We start from the raw sequence: 26,460 nt of genomic DNA, 5'->3' as shown, positions 1-26,460 counted from the left end.
AATTAGAAAGTTGCGCACTAAAGGTGCGCACCAAAAACGTGACACTTTTTCGTTAGTTCAGTTGGTTTTACCCCTCGGATTTTTCTCATACCGGGCGCCTTATATATAAAAAATCGATTCTTAAGGAGTAAACTCCAAAAAAACTCATTATTTGGAAAATGTATATGGCTATATAATTTAAGGTAGTGACACGTGGCGCAAGCAGAGTTTGATAAGGATAATAGACACTACACTGATTTTCATGACATTTTCAAACCTAGAGTCTAGAGATAAAACTTAACCCGCAAAACCATGTTTACCTATGTATTAGTTGACTTCTAGTTCAAGGAAAGAAAAAGTTTATCCAAAAATAAGTGAATTCCACGCGAAGGGAAGTCACGTAATAATTCGCATTGACTTAATAAAGTAATGGAGTTTCGTTGTAAGGTTTTCCATTTAAATCGCTAGCGTATTACCGCGAACAAGGGACGGGCTTAGTGAACATGTACTTATTATGAAAACACTTATCTTTTCATCAAAACGGATACGTGACGCAGTGGTGTGCTCGCCGTGACGCAGTGGTGTGCTCGCCGTGACGCAGTAGTGTGTTCGCCGTGACGCAGTGGTGTGTTCGCCGTGACGCAGTGGTGTGCTCGCCGTGGCGCAGTGGTGTGCTCGCCGTGACGCAGTGGTGTGCTCGCCGTGGCGCAGTGGTGTGCTCGCCGTGGCGCAGTGGTGTGCTCGCCGTGGCGCAGTGGTGTGCTCGCCGTAGCGCAGTGGTGTGCTCGCCGTGGCGCAGTGGTGTTGTGGGGCTGGACTCTAAAAGTGTTTTTCAGATAGCATGGGTACGGTGGCAGTCGCCTGTATGACGGTCACAATACGTACTATTATCGTGAATCGCGGCAAACTTTCAAGAGTGAAACGAACTGTCATCCGCACCATACTACATGAAACGAACTGTCATCCGCACTATACTACATGAAACGAACTGTAAATGATCCTATAATCAGTGGTGTGCACTAAATAAAGACTCATTACGAACATGTATTAGAGAAATAATTTCCTACTTTGTACAATTTGTATCTAGGTAAAATGACTTTATGGACGCCACTGATGCAACAGGTGTATAAAAACCACCAGCTTTGCAAGCGTACCATTATGTAGGTCTATGACAACGACTACGCGTTGCTGTTACGAGTATTTTGAAAATATCAAAACGGCCGACAGTAGTTTTAATAAACGTTTCAATGCCCTTTGACTGCTTTGAGGCTTGAAGTAAAGTTCGCTTTGATAGAGATAGGCGCCTTTTAAAATGTTAGCTCCCATTTTAGGTTCGCAATGTGTAGTTTTAGTTACTTCTAAAACTTTTCGCTTTTCCTTTGCTTTCCCTGTAGGCCTAGCATGCATCAACACTATGCCTATCTCATGAAAAGAGAGACATAATTATAGTCTAAAATCCATATTAGAAACGAACTTCACCCATCTGTTAATTGAATGAAAAGTGTTTGTACGAATAATCATGTTTGTACGGACTTTTAGCAGACTCAAAGGTGATTACAAAAATAAGAAAACTAATGTCAAACAAAGGTTATGATTCACAACATTTGTCAGGACAACTTAATTTACAAATCAAACTGTAACCAAAATAAGACCCTAGAATGGCAGAGAATGACCTTGAGTGAAGTCACGCACTTGTGAACGTTGTGTGTAGGTTAAAGGATCCTTTGACTGTTAACAAACACTCCCCTTTTCCACTCAAGTCACTCTCCCCGCCTATCCCAAGTAACCCATAAAGAATTACACAATAAGAGATGTGGACTGCTCGAACGCCACGAGCACACTGAAGCTGTCCGTACCGCAAGTCGTTGCAACGCGGCGATAACAAGACATGCACATAAAAATTAGTCCAGCCCTTTCAGAGGATGTTCGTAACAAATACAGCGACACGAGTATTTTTAACATTAGATGGTACCTACGGAATCGTTGTGTCCGACTTGTACTTGGCCGATTATTAAAAAATATAATAATAATAATAATAATAATAATAGCCTTTATTTCCAAGTAATTACAAAAAACATATAATAAAAATAAAACATTTCATTTCAATAATTATTAAACATGTCATTTCATTTCATTTCATTTGTGTCAGAAAGAATATTCTCAGTCATTATTCATTATCATTTCGTCAATTTTTATTTTTTAATATTTATATTGTCATATTTATTCTTGGAACGCCCATTTTTGGGCATAGGCCTCCTCCATTTTTTTCCATCTGTTCCTGTCTCTCGCCAATCTGGTCCAAATAGTCCCCGCTGTGTCGACGATGTCGTCGCGCCAGCGTCGTCGCGGCCGCCCTCTCGACCGGCGCTCTTCACGTGGGTACCAGTGCAGTACCTTTTCTGTCCATCGCCCGTCTGATGTTCTTGATATGTGTCCAGCCCGACGCCATTTTATAAGACATGCCAGTTTTGCCGCGTCTATAATTTTTGATGATGATGATGATGAAAAAAAAAAATCTTAAAAAATATTATTTCTCTAATTTAATTTGGAACGTTAAAAATCGGTGCGCCGAACTTTATTCAAGCGGATTATTTATTTCATAGTTGTACGATAGTTGGCAATTAAGCGAGCGCGCGCGGAATAAACTAAACAAAATTAGGCGTAGTTCCGAATGTGCTATTAAATTGAATTTATTCCACAAAAGCGTGGGTCCAGCAATAAAGCGCCCGTGTAATGATTGTTTGCCTGTGTTTCCACATAACGGTCCATTCCAGAGACCTTGATTCCGTTTTCATGGACAGTATGAGTTATTAACGCTCCGCAACTAAATGGGGATGTTAAATTAAAGCTACGTATGTGCTTATGTGATTACACACTTATGGAACTTGGTTCGTAAGTATCACAGATTAATCAATAATATACAGATGTAGTGTACGGAACATGACGGTGTCGTCGTACCCGTCACTGATACGAAATTCAAAAAAGATTCCGACGAATTGATAACCTCCTCCTTTTTTTGAAGTCGTTTTTTTGAAAACGAATACGTTCTCTTGTCAGTACGATACGAATTGTCGCTTCAGAAATTTTTAATAATTAATCAAGAAAAAAGAATATGTTTTTAAATATTTTAAAAAACTGGTTACTCTGTGGTAAGTATAAGCTTTTACAGAAATCAAAACATAAGTATCTATCTAGCAGATATTGTTGAATAACTTAGATGAAGTTTTACTTACCTACCTCTCTATGTGCCTGTTAAAATATCTCTAGAGTCTAGACTAGACCTTTAACAAAACAAGCCGTTAGGTCGAAACTAACCTTGCTGAACAAAACTCAAGGCACTCTAAAGTCTTCGATTCCTCTATTTTAATATCCTTATTTGCGTAGTTGTCAAGATTACCCAAGTTATCTAACCTCTATATGTGCCTGATAAAAAATCTCTAGAGTCTAGGCTAGACCTTCAACAAAACAAGCCGATAAGTCGAAACTAACCTTGCTGAACATAACTCAAGGGCAACCTTGAGTCAAGGCACTATAAAGCCGATACGAGGTACTGTTTCGATTCCTCTCTTTTATCATCCTTATTTGCGTAGCTGTCAAGATTACCCATGTGTCAATCAAGGATTGAGAGCGGAGAATTGAAGCTAGGACATCATAACCACACTAAAAATATAACATTTTTACTGAGTCTTAACGCAAAGCATTGAAAGACTTGAAAGATCCTATAAAAGTTATCAAACCTTACAGTTCACGACTTGTATACTTCCCTACATATTATATTTTGAGTTTAATTATTAAGTACCTACTTCGCATTCTCAAGATATAAATTCTTTTTAAAAATACGTGATCAGAAAACCTTTTCAATAACAGAGCTAACTGTTACAGCGCTCTGCAATCAAAAGAGCGTGGCTTCAATCTGCAGTAAATCAAATCAAAGTTTCCTTCGGCACTTCATTTTAAGACAGCTCCCATTATTTCAACCCGCTCAGAATGGACCGGAGAGCAACTTGCTTGCACTGCCCACGTTGCAAGTTGCTTGCGAATGATCGAATTGCAACTTCTCGCTTGCAATGACTCAAATGGTGCTTTTGTTTCAGCGTTTTGCGAATTGTTTTTACAGACTTTATATTCGGAATTCCTATTATTGAGCGAAGAGTAAATAAGTTCTTCTTTATTTGTATTAGGCACTTACTTTTAGATTTTTTATTATGAATTATATATTTATGATTATGATGTACCGGTTGACTACAATAAAATGATGGAAAGCAGTAATGTGGTCTAAGTCTTAGATGCCACGACGAAAATATATTCATTGTCCATTCGATATGCTGTAAAAATTAAAAACATAAATGATGATGATAATTTTGCATTTATTCCGATAACTTAGCTACTAACTATTTATTATTTACATAAACTTAAAAGGTAAATCTTCTGTCATCCAAATCCTTCTTGCTGCTTGTTCTTTAAAATTTTACTTCATAAGTCAGCATTGTGCTCAGTGACCTGGTTAATTATTTAGGATTTGAATTTTCTTTATCAAACCTATAACGCCTGGTTGGCTGGTATATATAGTAATATGGTGGTTTCTTATTAGCTATTCGATGAAACTTCTCCAAAAACAAATCAAACCCAATCAGCACAATTTTTGCAGTCACAGTAGAACACTAACTATTCGATTCGTACCCGAATTTGTTAACCCCGTTACATATGAGCACCTAACTGGAGCCGAAGGAAAACAGCCACTTGCAACATTCGGGGCGCGTCAAACACTAATTTCGTCCAAACAATATCCGAAAATTAGAAACGTGCCGGCCGGTGCGTGAACCGGTGGCCGCTCCAAATCGAATTTCGGGAATGCTCCGTAGACGCCGAGCGCCGAGCGAGCACGATAAACCTAAGCCCGGGGCTACAAGAACTTGCGGTTTATTCATTTAACTACTCGTAGGTTTTGACGGCCTCCGTGGCGCAGTGGTATGCGCGGTGGATTTACAAGACGGAGGTCCTGGGTTCGATCCCCGGCTGGGCCGATTGAGGTTTTCTTAATTTGTCCAGGTCTGGCTGGTGCGAGTTACCACCCTACCGACAAAGACGTACCGCCAAGCGATTTAGCGTTCCGGTACGATGTCGGGTAGAAACCGAAATGAGTGTGGATTTCATCCTACTCCTAACAAGTAAGCCCGCTTTCATGTTAGATTGCATCATCACTTACCATTAGGTGAGATTGTAGTCAAGGGCTAGCCTGTAGAGAATAAAAAAAATTGTTGTTTTGCCATATTTTCTTTCTTACTAAAATCGCAATTAAAAACGGGAAGTGAGGGTAGGAACTAAAAATGCTTTATGACCTTATGATTTTTATAAATATTTCATAGATACTAACTACTGGAAAGCCATAGGTACAACATCGTAAGTCCGTTGAAAATATAGTTTTTGAACTTATTTCCATTCCATGATTTTTTTTATTTCGCATCGCATCATCGCAAATAGTATCATGTGTTCTCAGCCTTAGCTCTTAATGGTTTGATCATAATCGATTCCTGTCCAAACGAACGATTAAATAACAATATCATTACCATACTTTTCATTAGAAAATTAAATGAACAGGGAAAATTCTTACGTATACTTAATACTAAAGCCATGCTAAATGAGTATACTGTTTACCAACAAACAAATTTAAATAAAATAGGGTGTAAATTATGGAAATCTACACAATGAGATCCTGACTACAGGGTCTCTTTTAATATTTGCAGGATCACAAAAGGTGAGAAGAAAAACGACTATTTCGAATTTTAGCAGCGGAGTGTCCGTTATAATTTAATTTTGTGTTTATATACAGATTTGTCATAGACAATACAGATTAGAGTTACATAAAACAAATATTTACAGATAATGAATTTGTAGTTAGGTAAAGTCCACACTAGCATAATATAGGCCTCGACCGTACTATCAATAAGTCCACATTTTGGCGTTAACATAGGGTATAAATCGATTGTCATTTTACGTCTAATATTAATTATAATTAGGTAACTTACTTTTACTCTTAAATTAATGAATATCCATTTGATTAATAAGCTTAGAACGATTAGATATACATAGTTAATAATATATTTTGAATAACAATTAAAAAAAAAAAAAAAAAAAAAAACACATAATTTAAATTAAATAAATTATGAATTGACATGCGTTTTCTACTTTCATTTGTTTGTTGGTAAACAGTGCATGTTTGACTATAACTTAGCAAGTTCGTTGATAACACTCCCATGATATGCGGGCGACGGGGGGAAGGACTGCGCGGGTGTGAAGTCGTCGTCGCCCCCCCCCCCCCCTTCCTCCTTCTGGCCTGCACTACCATCGGTACTGTTACGAACGAGTGTACCAAGTTTAGTTATAGTATAGTTCTTTCTGTTTTCGTTATAGCGAATTTATTTGTTTTACGTACAAACCCCATCATGTTCTAAATAGCAAAATCATTGGCTTGCTGGTTTCGTCGAGAGAAAAAAAATACTTGTGATCAAGTGGAATGAAAATCCTGCAAATCGGTCGATTACTCTCGGGAAAAATCAGTTTACGTAGGTCCGAATTTATAAGAATCTCTCACATTTAGCTGGTAAAATTATTCGCATTTTCAGTAGGTCTAACAAGCACTTTGTACCTCTTGTGTTAATATTTATATTTAACAGGTAGGTCAGGTACCTATAGGTATTTTAAATTCGAGTTTAACGCTAATCAAAACCTCTTGAGCGAGTAGTTGGCGCGGTCGCGGCCCTAAATTAGTTCGCTCCAATACAAACGCTTCTAGCGACCTCTTGTGACTGAGCACTCATGTTGAGGGTAGTGCGATATGTTCTTGACTCGACTACCTATTTAAACGAAAGAGCTGGTAATTTAATAAAATTATATAAACTTATATCGACTTTTTAGTGTTCCGAATTCAACAAGGTAGTAAGTAGTAGGTCCCTTAGAGCTTCGTAATTTCGCCTTGTTTCTGTCTGTCCGCGGTTTAGCTCACAAATCATTATCTACTATTAGGTACTGCTAGAAACATCGATATAAATCGTTAGATCGGCCCCTCCATATTACAGAACGCATTATGATAAGTCATTACTCAAAGACGTGCACGCACATCTTAACTTAGTATGCATAATGCAACAAGCGCATGCTGTGACTTAAAAAAATATTTTACTGTTTTTTTTCTTGTTTAATTATGCCTTCGTGGTCATTTTGGAAGTGTAAAAACACAAGCCGCAATACGAATAATAAAAAAGTTGTTACTTTACATTCGTAAGTATTTGACAATTCCACGACGCTTCGGGGCCCATCTAACGATCTACGATCGATGGCTAAAAATCTGTAATTTAGTAAGAGTATGTAAATTAAAAATATCGACATAGTCGTAAAGTAAAAGTAGCAGTTGTGAAGAGTCCATACAGGCAGATTCCCTCCGGGTTACATTTTAAAAATCCATACATACATAATCATTAGTGTAATTAAAAATATGTATGGACGTATGAGAAATCGCAGTTTGTATCAAGCGGTATGAATTTCCTTTTCTTTGGGTTACCTTTTTTGGCTCACCTTCGTCAAAATTCCATCCTTCGCCACTGGTAAGTAGGTATATAACATTTTTAAAGTACGCCTTACATGTGGAGTGTTGAAATTTTTTAACCATTGCCAACTTGAAAAACGTATTTGGAACACGAAAAAATAGAAATAGTAGTTAATGATGCTTACATTTAATTTTCCTGTTCTGCAAGATACTAAAACAATCGATCGTGATAGTCCAGTGAATATGGCCTCTGCCTCCGATTCCGGAGGATGTGGGTTCGAATCCGGTCCAGGGCATGCACTTCTAACTTTTCAGTTGTGTGCATTAAAAAAAAATATCACGTGTCTCAAACGGCGAAGGAAAACATCGTAAAGAAACCTGCATACCAATTCGCATTGGGCTAGCGTGGTGGACTATTGGCCTAATCCCTCTCATTCTGAGAGGACTTGTGTTCAGCAGTGAGCCGAATATGGGTTGACATATTATTATGTAAAACAAAATAAACCACGATTTATACGAACATATTTTTATTTCAATTCAAAAATACACAATATTCTTGAAAGGGAAGATTCTTCGTGAAATACATTTTAAAAAATTAGTCATCTTAGTCTAAGCTACCGTTTTGTTAATCATTTAAAACTAAAAATTAATTACTAACATTACATTAAAATAAATGCGTAAATTAATATGGAATATTAATAGAATTTCATATTTAATTAATATTTCAATATTAATGCCCATAAAAAATATATTACAATAAATATTAATAAATATTATGGAATATTTAGTAATATTACAGCATTCGTTTCGAATAAAACTTTGGTATCTAATTAGGAATATTAGCTAGCTACGTAATTAGTTTAACAAATTAAGTCAACATTAATTCTATTTAGAAGAGATTCGCTGACGTTATATGAATTATGAACCAATTTCAACGGTCAGTGCAGAGAATTCATGGTAAATATTAAAAATAAATGGTATATAATATCAAGACATGTATGTTACACACATAGAACATAGATCGGTAAAGCTTACGCTTTAGCAATAAAAATACCAAGAGGTACCGTATCCTCATATATGCAGACGTACGCATATGTATTTATATTATACGAAAATAGACTTTAATAACGGTTATACAGAGTAAACTTTAGTTAGAAATATAGCCTTGCACTAAACAAGTTAAGTACTGACTAAAGTTTACTCTATAATATGAGCTCTATTAAAGTCAATTTTCTTTTAGTATAGATTTGATTTTTTCGAGAAAACAAAAAAAATATATCTGTGTAAAATAAGTAATTGTAAGGAATAAACAACTTTAAACTCTAAAGTAAGGCAATTAAGTTCTTTTTAACCGACTTCAAAAAGGAGGAGGTTCTCAATTCGGTCGGTATTTTTTTTTATGTATGTACACCGATTACTCAAAGACGCCTGGACCGATTTCAAAAAATATTTTTTTGTTTGAAACGGTATAGTCCCCATTTGGTCCCATTGTCATCATGGCAAGATCTGATGATGGAATTCTGGAGAAATTGGGATTAGCCGGTGTTGTCTTAATTTAAACCATTTCTGACAGGACCATATCACATGGCTCACACATGGCTTGAATTAATACATCACCGGCTTAGCACCGCCTTCATACTGATCAGCAGGTAGAACATATTATGATGTTATATTTCGCTTTTTAGTTTAGTGGGTACGTTTTTAGGTTTTGAAGTCGGTTGTATTTTTTTTATTAAAATTTTTTTTCAAACACTGAAGAATAACATATTTTATGTTCAGTCAATGTTAGTTTCAATTTCTTAGTGTGTTATATTTTTACACTGTGTGTTCGTTTAGGACATGCCCCCGGGTACAGAGTGTTCAAAACTAATAATGACAGGAGCGAATTCTAGAAAATTCATATTCCGTGAATACACATAGTATGTATTGCACAAACGCGACTCGAACTTACCATCATTGTGATGTAACACAACATACACCATTTAACACAAAATTAAGTCCTAGGCCAGGCAGTGTCTTATTGCTCGAATATATTATAAAAGTGAAACAATAAAATCACAATACAAGTTTAAAGATTAATAAAAACACATAACTATTAAAAATATTTTGAAGATTCATAAAACCTACTTATTACATAATAATATGGCAAATAAAAAAACGTATAATTTTACGAAAATAAGAAACAATTACTTTTAATATGTTAAAGATACAATAATAAATAATCAGACGTAAAGACTTGAATCAGGCTCAGAGAATCTATTATCCCCATATTCCTACGCTAACGGGAACCACGCGGGTGAAACCGCGCGGCGTCAGTTAGTAGTAAATAACTATGGACTGTAATAATGGATGATCCGAAAGTTAGAAACGACCTCCACCCATCTGTTTAATAGATGAAAAGTGTTTTATATTAATTATTATTATTAAGTTTGTTAATGTAAAAAATATGTTGCTTAGAAATTTCTTGGCCAAATTTTCATTAATTATAGTTAATAATTGGTAAACAAAAATTTTATTTCGCGGGATTTTACTGTTATCATAATCGGGTAGTAATATAAAAAAAATAACGTGCATATTCAACATAAACGTCAATGGGTCACTGGTCAGCTGTTAAAGAAAAATAGAAAAATTTCTAGAAATTTCCAGAAATAGTGTTAGAACTCATCATGCCTCACCAACGCCTTGGTGGAATTTTACTTTTATCATATTACGTGAAAAACTATTTAAAAAAAAATTACGTCCATATTTCCCATACACGTCAATTGGTCACTGGTCAGCTGTTAAAGAAAATGAGAAAATTTCTAGAAATAGTGTTAAAATTCATCATGCCTCGCCAGCGCCTCGCCGAAGTCGGTGGCCTGCGAGCCGACGAAGAGGTCGTACTTGTCGAGTATCTCGGCCTTGGTGAGCTTCTCGTCGGCGTCGGCGTCGGCCTCGAACACGAGGTGGCGCGCCTCCGCCTCCGCGTGGTCGAACTCCGCGGGCGCGATCCAGTCGCGCACCTCGTGCTCGTCCATGAACCCGTCCTTGTCCGAATCTCTGGAAACAATAAATTTAAAATTTTGAAAAACCCTGTCCTGTGTTTTATGGTTAATGGAGAATGTTACTAGGTATGCAAAATAGGGATGATGACAGTTTTTTAAATTGTATATAAATTAAGAGTACGCTAATAGTAAAGCAATTTTGTAAAAGTAACAGGGTAACTGCGATCATTACTTTCGGAGCTACAGGGATTTAAAGGGTCAGATTTGCGGCGCTGCCGCGGATCCCTGAGCAACGCCCCATACAAAATGGTACGAACTAATGACGTCGCAGGCAATGTAATGATCGTTAGATTTGTATGGGCGTACAAACAAAATTACTAATATCTTTGTTATTTGTGCGTTTTTGTTTATAGTTCATGTATTAAAAAATGGCACAATTAATGTAAGGAAGCTAAAACTGTATGAATTTTCGTTTAATTACGATAAAAGATTTTTAATAGATTTGGAAATTTTATTTTACAAATATCCAGACAATCTTTGGTACAGACTTTTTACATATAAATTAGTTAACATTCACCCTATTTACCCGAATGTATCATAAAAATCAATATATTCAAATCTAGTCATCATCCCCATTGTTACAGTAGAGTTTTCGTTTTATTTAAAAATACCAAATAGTTATACCAAACGAGCTGTGATAGCCCAGTGGATCCCATTCCGGAGGATGTGAGTTCGAATCCGGTCCGAGGCATGCATCTCCAACTTTTCAGTTGTGTGCATTTTAAGAAATTAACTATCACGTGTCTCAAACGGTGAAGAAAAAACATCGTGAGGAAACCTGCATACCAGAGAATTATCTTATTATGTGTGAAATCTACCATTCCGAATTTTGCCAGCGTGATGGATTAGCCTAACACCTCTCATTCTGAAAGGAGCCTCGTGCTCAACAGTGAGCCGAATATGGGTTAATGATGATGATGGCGTTACCTGTATCCAGCGAACTGCTCTCGCTCCTGCTTGACCCAGTCGGGCTCGTCCTCCTCGCTCTCGCCCTCCTCCGGCTTGTACATGTCCCCGATGTACTCCTCTAGAGACACCTTGCCGTCCTGCGGATTTATACACACTATAACTAACTGGAAATACAGTACTAATGGACCAAAAAATGTCGAATAAAGCTAAATGGAACGGAAGAAAATCCAAACTTTTTTTATTATTCAATAACAACAACGATGCAGTCTAAGACGTAAGGTAAGCTATGACTACATGAATGATATAGAAAATAAAAAAGCGGCCAAGTGTGAGTCGGACTCGCCCATGAACGGTTCCGTAGCAGCAATAAACTCATTAATTCTTGCTCATTAATTACAAATACACATTATAAATATACATATTACGATTACGATTTATGACGTATTAAAAAAAAATACAAGATCTTGTTCAAACCAATTTTTGGTGGAAGTTTGCATGGTAATGTACATAATGTATTTTTTTTTAATTTTATCATTCCCTACGAATCTATAAGGGTTCCGTTTTTGCCATTTAGTTACGGAACCCTAAAAAATGGCAAATAAAGCTAAACAAAACAAAGACAATTTACACTCTAAGACAGAAGCGGGTTATAAGAGATACAATTTTATTTTACCATATATCTGACGATTTCTAAGCGGCATCGTACCAGAACGCTAAACCGCTTAACGAATCTATAGCCGGATAAACAGATAATCAGCATCTCTTTATTCATATATATTAGAAAACATGCATAAAGGTTACCTTATCCTTATCGATGTCTTCAAGAGTCTCCAGCACTACAACGTCTCTCATGGTGCCGTGGTCCTCGGGGTGCAGGAAGCCGGCGAAGTCAGTCCTATTGAGTGCGTCGTCTTTATCGCTGTCTGTATGGAAACAAACATTTTACTTTAAAATCGAGACAATGCAAACTACAATATATGAAACTATAATATTATACTTATATCTTAGACCAGTCAATTCACCTCAGAATGAGAAATAATAAACTGTATACTCATATGCACTTTATTTTGGTGCAATAATCGCTCATTCCGAGTTATAATATCATATAATATCTATTTTACTTAATTGTGAATAACTTTTACAATGAAACAAGATGATGACAGTTTTTTTAATTTACTTATAACTCAAGAACCAATTTAGTTGAAAATTGGCAGGGAAGTAGTTTAGAGCCAGGAGAAGGATAGGATACTTTTTATAAAAAGAATCGGGTTTTTAGGGTAGGGTAGGTGTAGGGGTAGGGTAGGGGTAGGGTAGAGGTAGTTGAAAGTTTACATCGAGTTTCACGAGGACGAAATCGCGGGCGTCCGCTAGTTGTATATAAATTAAGAGTAAGCTAATAATAAAGCATTTTTTTAGAAGTAACAGAGTATCTGTGATCATTACTTTCGGAGCTACAGGGATTTAAAAGGTCAATTTTGCAGCACTGCCACGCTTAATGACATACTGAAACACGAAAGAATGACGTCGTCGCTGAAAGAAATCGTTGAATTTTTATAAGCGTTCAAACTAAATTATAAATATCTTTGTTATTTGTGCGTATACTTCATATGAAGAAAAAAACATTGAATGTGTAGAAGCTTAAAAATGTATGAATTTTCATCAAATTAGGGTAATATATTTTAAATTGTTTTGTATGTTTTAATTAGTTAATATTGATTTTATTTACCTGAATGCCTCATATATATTCAATTACCTAATACAGTTAAGTTATGCCTTGAAAAAAACTTTCATTTGACATATTAGATGACTAAAAATAACTGATCTAAAAATATCTGGAAACACCACAGTTGCAGTGTGAAAACAGGCAACCTTTACGTTAACAATTCTGTTAGGTATATTCTTTTAACTATTAGGGTACGATTTTTTTATAATAAAAACAAAATCATTAATACTGTTTGTCCGCAATTTAAATAGGCAATCTACGAATAGTTGCAATGTGCTCAGACCAATCATTGTATAGGACCTGCCTCGTTAGACGTTACTTTTCTGTCAAAATAAAAACTGCCTCTATAGAATCGATGTTAAATAGTTGTAATCGTGTTCGTCGGTTAAAGAGCTCCGTAAAAATACCTTTTTGTGTAATTGAATTGTGTAAAAAACGGGCAAAAACTTCTAGTTTAGTATAAGATATATACCAAATCTAAGCTCGTTTTCCTCAGAAAATGATAGACAATTTTGTTCGTGACTATGAGTGTGATACAGGTCCTTCTATAATTGGTCTGAGGCAATGTGTCAAAGTGAATATTTTCTATCATTTATTTCTTATCCTAATTAAATAACAGATGAGATTATATATTTCTTTTCTTTCGGATCTCGTAATATCAGTAAAAGAATATAGACTTACCCGCGTACACCCACCGCCTCCTGTCCCGCTTGAGCAAGTTGGAGTAAGTGAAGCCTTCATTGTTTCTCAGCTCATTCTCTGTCATGTCGTTCATGAAGCCGTACACATTTTTTCTGTATGTCTGAAATAAAAGCAATCACTTGTTATATTTTTGCAACTCTATAATTTATGGAAAAATGAAATATTTTCCTGTAGGCATCAATGACATATCTTGCAAAGAGATAAATACATTGTCGACCAATAGCCGCCGAATTAAATATCGTTCTGATATTATCGTTTATAGGTTAGATTTTGAATTGGTGACTCCCTAGGAAACGTGAATATGCAAAAACTTAAAACAGAGTTATTATTCATTTTTTCTTTCTCTACAAGTTAGTCTTTGACTAAAATCTCACCTAATGGTAAGTGATGACGCAATCTAAGATGGAAGCTAACTACTACTAACTTTTTAAGAGTAGTATGAAAATCCACACCCCTTTCTGTTTCTACACGACATCGTATCATCGTACGTCTCTGCCGGTAGAGTACTAGCCACGGCCGAAGACACCACCCAGGCCTGGACCAATTAAGAGACCCTCAATCAGCCCAGCCGGGGATTGAACTCAGGACCTACGTTGTGAAATTCACCGCACATGGCACTGCGCTACGGAGATCGTCAAATGTATGCTAAGTAACTGTTATGTATTATATTTTGATGTTTCTTTATCTTAAAATACTGGAAAAGTCACTAAATATTACCATAAAAATTAAAATTTCAATAAATTAGTTTATTTATTACATCGAAAACACATCATGTGAAATGAATAACTATCAGAAGTCTAGTTAGAATAATTAGAAATGACTTAGTTTTAGTTAAAATTTGAATTAGAAATAGAAATGACATCAACTAAGCTGAACGTGGCTGAACTAAAAGTCCATTTATATTTTGTTTACAATTTTTTTTTAGTTGGGTGTATTTTCAAATTATATAACATTTCGTAGATTACCAGTAACTGTTATAGGTTCAGACAAATAAACAAGATAACAGACTCAAGAAAGGAATGAGTTAAGGTCCAAATCTCCATACTCCATAGTAATAGATTCAACAGATGAATTGGTTGTTCTTAATAGAGTTCATTGACTTGCGAGTTACTCAATGTTTCTCAATTGAGTGAATCGTAGGTGTGATGTTTTCATTTACATGTAGATTACTAGCAGTATAAGTGTGGCTATTTTATACACAGTAAAAGAATATTTCTCATGAATCTATGCAAAAATTGAATTGGAGTTTAAATCTAATAACAATTCAAGACAAGGCAAAATAAACTAGTAAATGTTATTACGCATTTGAGTTAAGAAATTAAAATCACAAAGGAAATGAAATCAAAATCTACGTAATTATGGGTAGGTATCTTTACTAAAGACGTATGAATCTGTATTTTAGGTTGAAAGAAAAAATGTAACCTAGAAAACGAATTCTTGAATTTTTCAAGATGATCTCTGGAAATACAGAACTGATTTGCATTTGATTTTTACACATTCGACATTTTATGAAATGAAAAAAGCTGTTTCAAATAAATTGATTTCTATGCAGATATGTCCCAGTGTGGAATGGAAATTCCACATTAATAACATAGTGTGCCACATTACAGGGAGTCAGCCCAAATCTCACCCAATCTCATGTACCCCCAAGTGAGATTAGATGAATTTCAGCTAGAGGATCTCAGCTAATTTCTGTGCAAATCTCCCTTCCCGAATCACAAGATATTTTGTTTACAAAAAACCATGCAAGTAAAATAACAATTAACACCAAGCGATTTAGCGTTCCGGTACGTTATCGTGTTGAAATCGAAATGGGTGTGGATTTTCATTCTACTCCTTACAAGTTAGCCAGCTTCCATCTTAGATTGCATCATCACTTACCATCATGTGAGATTGTAGTCAAGGGCTAACTTGTAAAGAGTCAAAAAGCAAAATAAAAAACATTCATACAAACTAATTTCTTGATTAAAATATGCGTTTTGCTAAGCGTTTTGTTTTTCAAAATGAAAAAAAAATATATAAAATAAATAAAAAAAAAAATCTTTTATTTCGACTCACAAAGGGGGTCATAGTAGTGTTAACATTAAACTTAATTTAGGTGTTAGTACAATACTTAAGCCTATTTATATCTCTATCGATATAGTATATCGTTATGGAATTAATAAATTACGTAATAATTTACGCAACACCTTAAGTGATTTTAATGGACGCCTGTATGAGAAATATGTTAGTGCTCATACCTCCCAAGTAATAAACTCCTCGTTGTTAGGGTTGTGCTGCTGCCAGTGTCTGTCCACATCCTCCTCTATGTACCTCTTCTGTGTGTACCGGATCCAGTCCTTCAGCTCCACGAGGGACACAAACCCGTCCTGGTCAGAGTCTATCTTGTCCACGATGATTCTGGAATCATTCGGACATGTCATGTGTTAATTAGGTGTTCACTGATAAGGGAGGTCAGTGAACTCCAGATATAGTATCTTAGTTTTCTTTTCATAATAAGTATTACTTTTATATTATAATGTCATATAATTATTTTCTCTTGTTAAAATTTATTGTATGGTATAAGGATAGAAACCTGTCACCTCAGATCATTTGCTATTTCAACCACCAACACTGCCCCAATGGTGGTTGCAAATGATTTTTCATTTAAGTGTAAGATTAAAAAATATATTAAAATTTATTATAAAGCTAACTTAACAAATACTGAGATAGTATTTTCCTTACAAACATATAATAACCGGCCAAGTGTCATTCAGTCTCACACTTGACCAGGTAAGGGTTCTATACCATTATGTACACAAATTGCAATTAAATCATGTTTGTTTTATGAGAGCAACCTTGAATATTTATTTTTTTCTGTTTTTTATTTTCGTTATTATAGTGGCAACAGTAATAAATAATCTGTGAAAATTTTAACTTTTCTAATTATCACAGTAGAGTCCTTTCCATGAAAGAAGTCACGCGGCTAAAACCTGAACTAAAATTGACAGCACCTTACACAAATGACAATAAGACAGCCATTACCAAATGACAATGAGCGCCATTAAAACATTAGCACCACGTCTGGGGGACTTTTTTCATGAAAAGGACTTTACATGAGATCCAACCTAATGACAGACAGGTGGAAGGACAGACAGATAGTAGAGTCAGTAATAACTATACCCGTTTTACCTTTTGGGCTCTAAACTCTAAAAAGGGTACATTCAATTAATTATAATAGCCTCAGTAGCTCAACAGTAAGAGCCGTCAGACTCATCACCGAGGGGTGATGGTTTGATCCCTGCCCTATTGTCGTACCCACTCCTAATACAGTCTTTCCTGACTAGTTGTAGGGGAATAGGCTCATATTTAAAAGATATAGCAAATATTCTTTATATAAAAAATAAAATTATGTCTTTGTGCCAGTTAACAAAGTACCAACAAAACCAGTACCAATTTATAAATAGCTGTGCACATATTTGCCAGCAGGCATACACCTAGTTAAATTAACCCACATACCTTGTGTATGAGATAATACAGAGCAAAAGATGATAATCTACAGGAAATTGTTGTATAATACTTACCGCAGTTATCTTGCTTTATTGTTAAGCAAACATGACAAAGTAGGTCACAGTATTGAATAATTGGTTAAAAGTATAGATGCAGACACAGAGTAACTAGGTCAAAGGAAAATTGTACCAATTTTGACTATATTCTGCTTGCTGTTCACTAGTTTGTCATTATATTTTGTACCTGACAATCATTTAAAAAGTTATTCTTTTCCTTAGGAAGAGTACATCTTTTCAAGATGAAAACTATACCCTCTGTCCTCTAGAAGGGACTTTTGACAGACATACACATACTTCTAATGAATATTATTATGATGTAAGGCATGGAAATATAGCAAACATAAGTTTAAAGCCAATTCATCTTAAAACAAGATAATTATATTGTCTTTCTGTCTAGTGAATTTGTATTTAAACATTCATTAAAGCTAATTTTTGTAACTTAATTAGTGTTCTGTAATCCACTTGAGTTAACTCTATAAAAAAACACTTACCCCAATCTTCTTTTACTCTCTTCAGGTGGAAGCTGGTCAAATGTTTTAGCTTGGTCTTCACCGAGGAATGCATCATGATCAAACTGTTTGTTATGATGCTCATTCCTGTAATGCTCTGCATCAGAGAGGTGGTCCATCAGCCTCTTGGTTTCCTCGGGGTTTGGCACTCCAGCAAATACGGCTGTCACAGCCAGCGCTACGAACAGTGTTGTCAGCATGTTGTCTGTAAAGTGTGCAATTGTTTATTATCATTCATCATTATCAGCCTATTTAAAACGGCTCACTGCTTAGCGAGGCCTATGTCAAGAAATAAATATCCAATGTGAGTTGGCACTTGGCAGTTTTGTTCATTAATATCTATTCTGTAAATAACACCTAAACAAATATTTAGGTATTGTTCTTAGAATTCCAATTATAAATTGCTGATAATGTTATTTAGGGAAACCACGAAATTTAAAAATACGAGGTTTGTAAACTATTCACCTCCTGTAGGCTGTATATCAATCTAAGTACGGAATTAAATAGAAACACACAAATTGCAAAGAACTTACTTGTTGAAAATAAAGTTGTTTTTCAGGAATATACTGAATTTGTTACCTACTCTATTACCGGCTTTCTGGTTTCTGGAAACGGCCACGTCACAACAAGTTCCACGTAACAAAGCACAGATTTTTAATAACTAATGTAATTGATGTTTTGTATGTGTTCCCTATTCCAGCTGATTAGGGATCGGAATTCCGAATCTCGATAAAACAATGCCTACCCGGACCGGACCGGATGCTTCGTTCGGGAGATGAAAAATGACAGATTTAGAAATTATTTTACCTTCTCTATGGAATTTAGATGTTTTCTATTTCTATCTGTGGTAAACTCGTGCTTTTTAATAAAATTAACGTAGACATAAAAGTAAATAGAGATTACAAGCATCCATCGCAGCAGCATTTTCTCTTTAGATAAACATTTTTTGACGACTGTGATTGGAGTTAAGTACGTGCCCTTTTTTTCGGGCGCATTGATGGTCAGCAAGTCTGACAATGGAGAATGTTAACTATATTTAAATGATAGCTTTCTGTAGGTATTCACCGTTGATAATAAAAAATACTCCTAAAAAAAATTATTTCAATAATTATAGTAAGGATATTCTACTAGGACTAAAAATTTAGATATTCATACAAACTTTTCCTTAATCCAGCCCTAACGCAAAATCCATTCATAACCATCGTAAACTAATTGTTGTAATTATATAATGATTTATTTATTTTGCTATCATCCGCGAAAATTCGGCGAACCCATGCGACAACGTCACCCAGGTCCGACAAAATACTCTCTACGTACGTTTCACCCCGAAACCGGAGCATCCTCAGGAGATGTTGACTCTACAACGTGCAATTGCAAAGTGTCGTTTTCGACCTTTGCTTCGTCTTTTATTAGTGGTGACTTCGATAACTCTATTTGTTCATTTAATAAGGTAATTCCTGACTTATTATGTTTTATTATTTCTAATTGTTCCAAAACGCATAGTCGTAGGCCTTTATTGCAAGTGTGTAAAATGTCATACATATGATTATCTAATAATATTGATTGTATATAAGATTATATATAATTTATATACTCCCGATTTATGTTGCTTTTCTAGTTTATCTAAATTGCAATGTTCTGAATGTAATGCAACATATATTGGTCAAACCGGTCGGAATTTTGATACACGTTACAAGGAACACATATCCGCTGTTCGAAATGACCGTCCACAAAGGTCGCACTTTGCAAAGCATCTCCTAGATACTGGTCATAAGCTGGCAGATAATCATATGTATGACATTTTACACACTTGCAATAAAGGCCTACGACTATGCGTTTTGGAACAATTAGAAATAATAAAACATAATAAGTCAGGAATTACCTTATTAAATGAACAAATAGAGTTATCGAAGTCACCACTAATAAAAATGTTTGAATGCGATGCGAGATAAATCGCTTATATTATGAGTATCTTGGCATCGCCCACCTCTTGCCCCACCTACTTTTTGGTCTATAAAAGACGAAGCAAAGGTCGAAAACGACACTTTGCAATTGCACGTTGTAGAGTCAACATCTCCTGAGGATGCTCCGGTTTCGGGGTGAAACGTACGTAGAGAGTATTTTGTCGGACCTGGGTGACGTTGTCGCATGGGTTCGCCGAATTTTCGCGGATGATAGCAAAATAAATAAATCATTATATAATCATGATGAACTTCCGCAAAGTAACGCCTGCTTCTATCCAATAATTGTTGTAAATTGTGATGAATAACCTTTCGTATTTATAAACGATTAATAAGGAGACTAGCCGAGCGACGACCGAACATTTTTTTCTTTCCTCCGTTTTCTCCATATTTTTGATCGGTGCTTTGCTCCTATTGGTCGTAGCGTGATGTTATATATTATATAGCCTGCCTCGATAATATATATGATAGACTTTTCAACACGAAAAGATTTTTCAAATCTAATTATTAGTTCGTCATTAGGTAAGGCAGAAGTACGAAACTGCCTGAATGGGCCGTGCAAGTGTCGTACGATGATGTCACGTACAGTTAGCGGAAGTCGATATTTAATATTTATGCGAACTTTGAATGAATGTAAAATTTTAAATATTTCGTATTTTTAAATAAAACAAAAACTAGTCAATCTATATTAATATTATAAAGAGGTAAAGTTTGTAAGTTTTGTAACATTCTTTGAAAGGTGTAATCTTCGGAAGTACTGATCCGATTTCAAAAATTCTGTGAGCATTACAGCTTCAACTTGTTACAAATGTTTTATTCTAAAATATATTCACCAATCTCGAGGCGATTTTTGTGTCGATTATAAAATTGGAAGTGTGTGGTAGTAACTTTGTTGTAATTGTCTATGAAATACGGGAAATGGGAATTCCAAAATCCAAACACGAAATGTCAATTAATTTTGCTGTCATGGATGTGAGTTGACTTGTGTTGTGCTTAATTTGCGTACGCAACGCAAAATTCCCAAGTATGCAACTAGAAACAGCCGCATAGTACTCCAATTAATAAACGCTTGGTAAAAAACGAACGCGTGTTCCGTTTGCAAGTTGCGGGAACAGGATTGCAAATGTCAATATGTCAGGATCTCGGCCTTAACTTCCAACAGAGAATGGTAAGCGAAAACCCGATATAATTTCCGAAAGAATTAAATATAAACGCGTCTATATACAGAGTAATAATAACCCAATAATTCACGCGTCCTTAAGTCCATCTTTAAGTGATATTATTACAGATAGAATAGACCCTTTTTCGGAACTGTATTACTGGAATTAACTATCTAATCAGAATCAGCAGTAAATTGATCCGATGATAGCGGTGTCATGTTTCTGTTGCAGGGCGCAAATATATCACAACTAGAGAGAGATATTGGCTCTGAGCAGTTTCCACCCAACGAACATTATTTTGGTTTAGTTAATGTAAGTACAATTTGTTACTGTTTATATCATTAAATAATATAACCTTACCTTTCTATGCTCATATATATTATATCCTAGTTACACTCACCAATTTAATATAATATTATGTGATTATTTTAAAGTGTCATAAATAAGACCAAAATATTATAATACATACCTACTACATAAAATAAGTTAGCAGCAAACAATTATACATAGCAATATAATTAAACAGCTTTTGAAGAAGAATTCATTTAGTCATAATAAGAAGATTTTCAGAGAAACTCAATAAAGTTAGTAAAAGTCAATAAGTAGCTTTAAGGAAAGTCATGAAAAAATTTAGATTTTTCCTATTAATAATTGTAAAATGAAAGATACTTAATTCATTTACACCATTAGTTAAGGTCAAACTAAAGGCATTAGTAAATTATAGTCATCCAGGTTATCAAAATATTTTTTTTTTACAATTTAAAGAGTCTAAAGTCTACATTTTTATGTTTTTTTAGGCTCTAAAACACTCTTTTTAGATTTCTTTTTAATGAAATAAAAGTAATGAAGAACATTATCCTCTTTTTTTTTTAGTTTGGCAACACATGTTACAGTAATTCAGTATTGCAAGCATTATACTTCTGTCGACCGTTCAGAGAGAAAGTGCTGGAATACAAAGCAAAGAATAAGAGGACCAAGGAAACACTATTGACATGCCTTGCAGACTTATTTTATAGCATAGCCACTCAAAAGAAGAAAGTAGGGTCAATAGCGCCTAAGAAATTTATTGCTAGATTAAGGAAAGAAAAAGGTTAGTATATCAAAGATTTAATTTTTTCATCATTCTTACATTATACATATTTAATCCCCTATTGCTGAGTGGCAATAAGGCAATAAATAGGAAATTCTTTTCCTTGTAGGAAAAGTTAACTTAAGGTGGCGTCAATTGTAACATGATCTTGAATTTTAAATAATTATACAATCTCACAAGTTTATATAGCTAATCTCAGGAACTACTGGTCGAATTTGAAAAATTCTTTGTGGTAGATAACCCATTTATTCAGGAAGGCTATAGTATTCCTATGTATGTATGGTTTGTGTGGTGGATTTATAAGGCAGAGGTCCTGGGTTCAATCTCTGGCTGGGTCGATTGAGGTTTTCTTAAATGGTCTGGGCCTGGCTGGTGGGAGACTTTGGCTGTGGCTAGCTACCACCCTACCAGCAAAGACGCACCTCTAAGTGATTTAGTGTTTAGATTAGATGTTGTGTAGAAACAGAAATGAGAAAAAAATTTTCATCCTATGCCTAACAAGTTTCCGCCCACTTCCATTTTAGATTGCATCATCACTTACCATCAGGAGAGATTGCACTTAAGGGCTAATTTGTAAAGAATCAAAAAAATTATTTGAATGTTTGAATTGTTACAGAGGAGTTTGATAACTATATGCAACAGGATGCACACGAGTTTCTCAATTTTCTCATAAATCATATTAATGAAATCATTTTAGGTAAGTTATGAGATAATTATAATTTTATGAATAAATAAATATAAATAAATTATTAAATGTTCAAAGTTGATTAATTGTTGCAATAGTTATTTCAGTCAAAATGTCTTGTAGCAAAAGGTTTTCAACTTGGTTTCTGGGTTAACAGGTGTATACAGAAGGCATAATTATTAAAACAGTGCTCAGAGTATTGTAACTTAAACCTTAACCTGTTTGCCTAAAATATGTTATTTGTGAAAAGAAAAAGACATTGTCTATCAATCTATTGTCTTTATTTAGCAAATAGAAATAGAAAATACTTTATTTGTTGGCACAACACATTGAATTATTTAAACCAATACATGTCTATATGCTTTAAACTATTTTGTATTAATACTTTTTTAGAATTAAATGTGTTGTCCCAATAGCCAATGTGTTTTCCCAAAACAGATCCTACTCAGCTCAAAATATTGTGGGTATTTATTTATTTTTATTTTAGCATGCAACTTAGTGCTACTTATACTTAGTGTTTTTTATTATGTTAAGGATTTTAAATATTAGATTTTACACAAAACAACATGTTTACAGCTGAAAGAAACCAGAGCACCTTAAAGCTACAAAAGACAGATGGAACTAAAGAGGGTGTGACCTGTAACGGCACATTGCCTCAAAGTCAGAACAGTGACCCCACGTGGGTGCACGAGATCTTCCAGGGGACACTCACCAGTGAGACCAGGTGCTTGAACTGTGAGACAGTCAGCAGTAAGGATGAACACTTTTTTGACTTGCAGGTAATTGAGTCACCTTTTTAAACTTCTAAAAGATTCTAAAGTTTTAAATAAAAGGGTCTTAACTAACTAAATCAGGAAGGGTATTTTTCTGCCCTAGAGTCTAAAAGGTTTGTTACATTTTAAGTACATCAAAATTATGAAAAATCTATTATTAAAATAACTAATTGTGTTGTAAATTTTCTTTATTAATTGAATAAAATCAAAATTTCAGTATATACACACACACACACATTCAGGTTTTTCATGGTCATGGTCAATGTCCACCTGCTCTTGCTGCAGTCTTTTGTCATACCCACTCCTAACTATTAACATGCACAAGGTTTTCTTCTAGGGTAAGCACTACACATAAATTGTATGAGATGGAAATTTCCTACTACAATATATAGTGTATACATCCTCAATTCCTTAGGGTATGGAAGGAAAAACATTAAAAAAACAGGCATAAGCTGTTAATAAGCACAGAATAAAGAATGTCCAGAATGAGTCTTTACAAGCAGCATGGTGAAGCCAGTGGAACCCATAAAATGACGTAAATTGATAAAATTACCAATAAAAAAGGTTTTGTAAATAGTTTTTAAAAACAGAAGACATTTTTCTTGAATAATATTGAAAATTACTGATGCAACGCTTCGTCTCGAGAAAGTTTTGTTGTCTCAAGAGTGCTTTTGAACTTCGTATTCGAAAGGGCTACACTGTCGTATTCCATGCGCTCTATACTGCTATTACTCTTTAATCTACGCTTATAATTATGCATTTTGATTTCCAGGTGGACGTAGACCAAAACACAAGCATAACCCACTGTCTGAAATGCTTCAGCGACACAGAAACCCTGTGCAACGACAACAAGTTCAAATGTGACAACTGCAGCAGCTACCAAGAGGCACAGAAACGCATGCGGGTGAAGAAGCTGCCGCTCATACTGGCGCTGCACCTCAAACGGTTCAAATACATGGAACAGTACAACCGGCACATCAAAGTGTCTCACAGGGTTGTGTTTCCGTTGGAGCTGCGGTTGTTCAATACGGTATGTCTTTGCCTTTTTTCCTGTGAAAATTTGAAAAAGATTCACTAGGACAGGGTTATCTATTACCCTATACGCCTCACTAAAGTTTGCGCTGTAAAAAAATACAACCGACTTCAAAAACATAAAACATACTGACTTAACTAAAAAGCGAAAAATTTTTTTTTGTTCTATTATCCTCGTGCGATCAGTCGACAGACTATGAGCAGAGGTGTTGTAAGTAAATTTGGCGATTAAAAGCAATCTTCCCCAGTGGGAGCAGCTCCATGTAAATGTTATTTATGGCTTTCAATCAAATTTGCCGTCAATAAAAAGCGAAGAATAACATCATATTATGTTACATTATCATTATTATATTACTTACTGATCAGTTTAAAGGCGGTGCTAACCTGATGATGGATTAACTCTTGAAGACACTAGACGTACGAGGTCGATTGTCCTTGTACCGCAGCAAAAGTGTTAAAAGATATAGCAAATATTCTTTAAAAAAATATTCAAAATCATACATATGTAGTTAACGTCATGGATGCAGGGATCAAAACAGGATCTTGCAGTATAAAATGAATCGGTAGTGCCGGGAACAGACGTCAAGTATATGGTAAGGTCAGATTGATGTTCCGCAGTCGGACGACGCCGTGAACCCCGACCGGCTGTACGACCTGGTGGCGGTGGTGGTGCACTGCGGCTCGGGGCCCAACCGGGGTCACTACATCAGCATCGTCAAGAGCCACGGGTTCTGGCTGCTCTTCGACGACGACATGGTGGACGTGAGTAGTTTATCACTATACTTGATGAATACCGTTTACCAACAAAAAAATTAGAAATGAAGTTAGAAAACGCATGTCATTTTATAACTTATTTATTTTAAATTATGTATGGTTAGTTTATAAAATGTTATTTAAAATATATTAACCCTATCTAATTGCTCTTAAGCTTATTAATCTAATTTATTTTCATTATTTAAGAACACGTTAATAATTAATTTAATCACTAGTCATTTCACACCTAATGATAATTATATATCATTAGGTGTGAAATGACCAGTGATTTATACTCTCATTTTTAACGACTTCAAAAAAGAGGAGGTTCTCAAGTTGACCTGTATCTTTTTTAATTTGTTTGTTGGTAAACGGCACTCATCAAGAAAGGCTGTGGTATAGTGTGTTTAGGATTTTGGTTTTGAAATGTTTATCGTAGTCCAGGGAAGGAAAATATTCACTAATTTTTTTTAATATTTTTTCAGAAAATTGATGCCTCTGCTATAGAAGACTTCTACGGTCTAACTTCTGATATACAGAAATCGTCTGAAACAGGATATATACTATTTTATCAATCTAGAGATGCTAGTTGTTAAGTTTCATTATGTATAGTAATTTATATATTTAACATATATGCCATTGTTAAAGTTGGAAGGGCATATGTTATTGAGATTTGTTTGATTTCGATCACTGATTGAAACTATTATTATTCATCTTTAGATTTCGTTCATTTGTAAATACTTTTCATAATAAATATAAAAATTGTGATCTTTCTTTGGGGGTTTGTTTAATTTCAAAGCAAATTAAATTTATCACGAGACATTTGTACCCTAATCAGGAAGAAACTGTTGCTTCATGTTAATCTGATTAGATGGTGTGTATTTCTTATAATTATTTTATTTATTATAAATTGAAATTTCATATATTGTTAAGTAATTCTTAGATTTAATTTATTTTCATTAATATGTTGTTCTTGAAAATAAAGTAAACATCTATCATATTAACAGAAAAAATATATATAATCAAACCTGCAGTAAATTATTGCAGGTCAA

General features: G+C 34.9%; 2 protein-coding genes across 5 annotated transcripts; one reads left to right on the top strand and one right to left on the bottom strand.

The window, feature by feature from the left end:
- Positions 1–8,337: 8,337 nt before the first annotated feature.
- LOC112053485 (calumenin-B) lies at positions 8,338–18,744 on the bottom strand. Of its 3 annotated transcripts, none has more exons than XM_024092903.2 (7): positions 18,488–18,744; positions 17,937–18,159; positions 16,138–16,297; positions 13,877–13,997; positions 12,274–12,395; positions 11,491–11,609; positions 8,338–10,558 (listed from the first exon to the last, which is right to left on the bottom strand). In XM_024092903.2, exons 2-7 carry the CDS (start codon positions 18,152–18,154, stop codon positions 10,333–10,335), a joined length of 966 nt encoding a protein of 321 aa, XP_023948671.1. In that variant the 5' UTR covers positions 18,155–18,159; positions 18,488–18,744; the 3' UTR covers positions 8,338–10,332. The 3 variants fall into 3 exon arrangements, with proteins under 3 accessions (XP_023948671.1, XP_023948673.1, XP_023948672.1); XM_024092905.2 differs by having other exon boundaries at positions 18,534–18,744; XM_024092904.2 differs by having other exon boundaries at positions 18,538–18,744.
- Positions 18,745–20,849: 2,105 nt separating this feature from the next.
- LOC112053483 (ubiquitin carboxyl-terminal hydrolase 46) lies at positions 20,850–26,182 on the top strand. Of its 2 annotated transcripts, none has more exons than XM_052882116.1 (8): positions 20,850–21,083; positions 21,307–21,387; positions 21,949–22,165; positions 22,782–22,862; positions 23,427–23,629; positions 24,396–24,653; positions 25,259–25,417; positions 25,894–26,182. In XM_052882116.1, exons 1-8 carry the CDS (start codon positions 21,039–21,041, stop codon positions 26,002–26,004), a joined length of 1,155 nt encoding a protein of 384 aa, XP_052738076.1. In that variant the 5' UTR covers positions 20,850–21,038; the 3' UTR covers positions 26,005–26,182. The 2 variants fall into 2 exon arrangements, with proteins under 2 accessions (XP_052738076.1, XP_052738077.1); XM_052882117.1 differs by having other exon boundaries at positions 20,856–21,083; positions 25,274–25,417.
- Positions 26,183–26,460: the final 278 nt, after the last annotated feature.

Source organism: Bicyclus anynana, chromosome 6 (assembly GCF_947172395.1).
Source record: "Bicyclus anynana chromosome 6, ilBicAnyn1.1, whole genome shotgun sequence".
NCBI classification, from domain to species: Eukaryota; Metazoa; Arthropoda; class Insecta; order Lepidoptera; family Nymphalidae; genus Bicyclus; species Bicyclus anynana.
The sequence above is the reverse complement of the archived record's forward strand: the minus strand, read 5'-3'. Positions and strand labels throughout refer to the sequence as shown.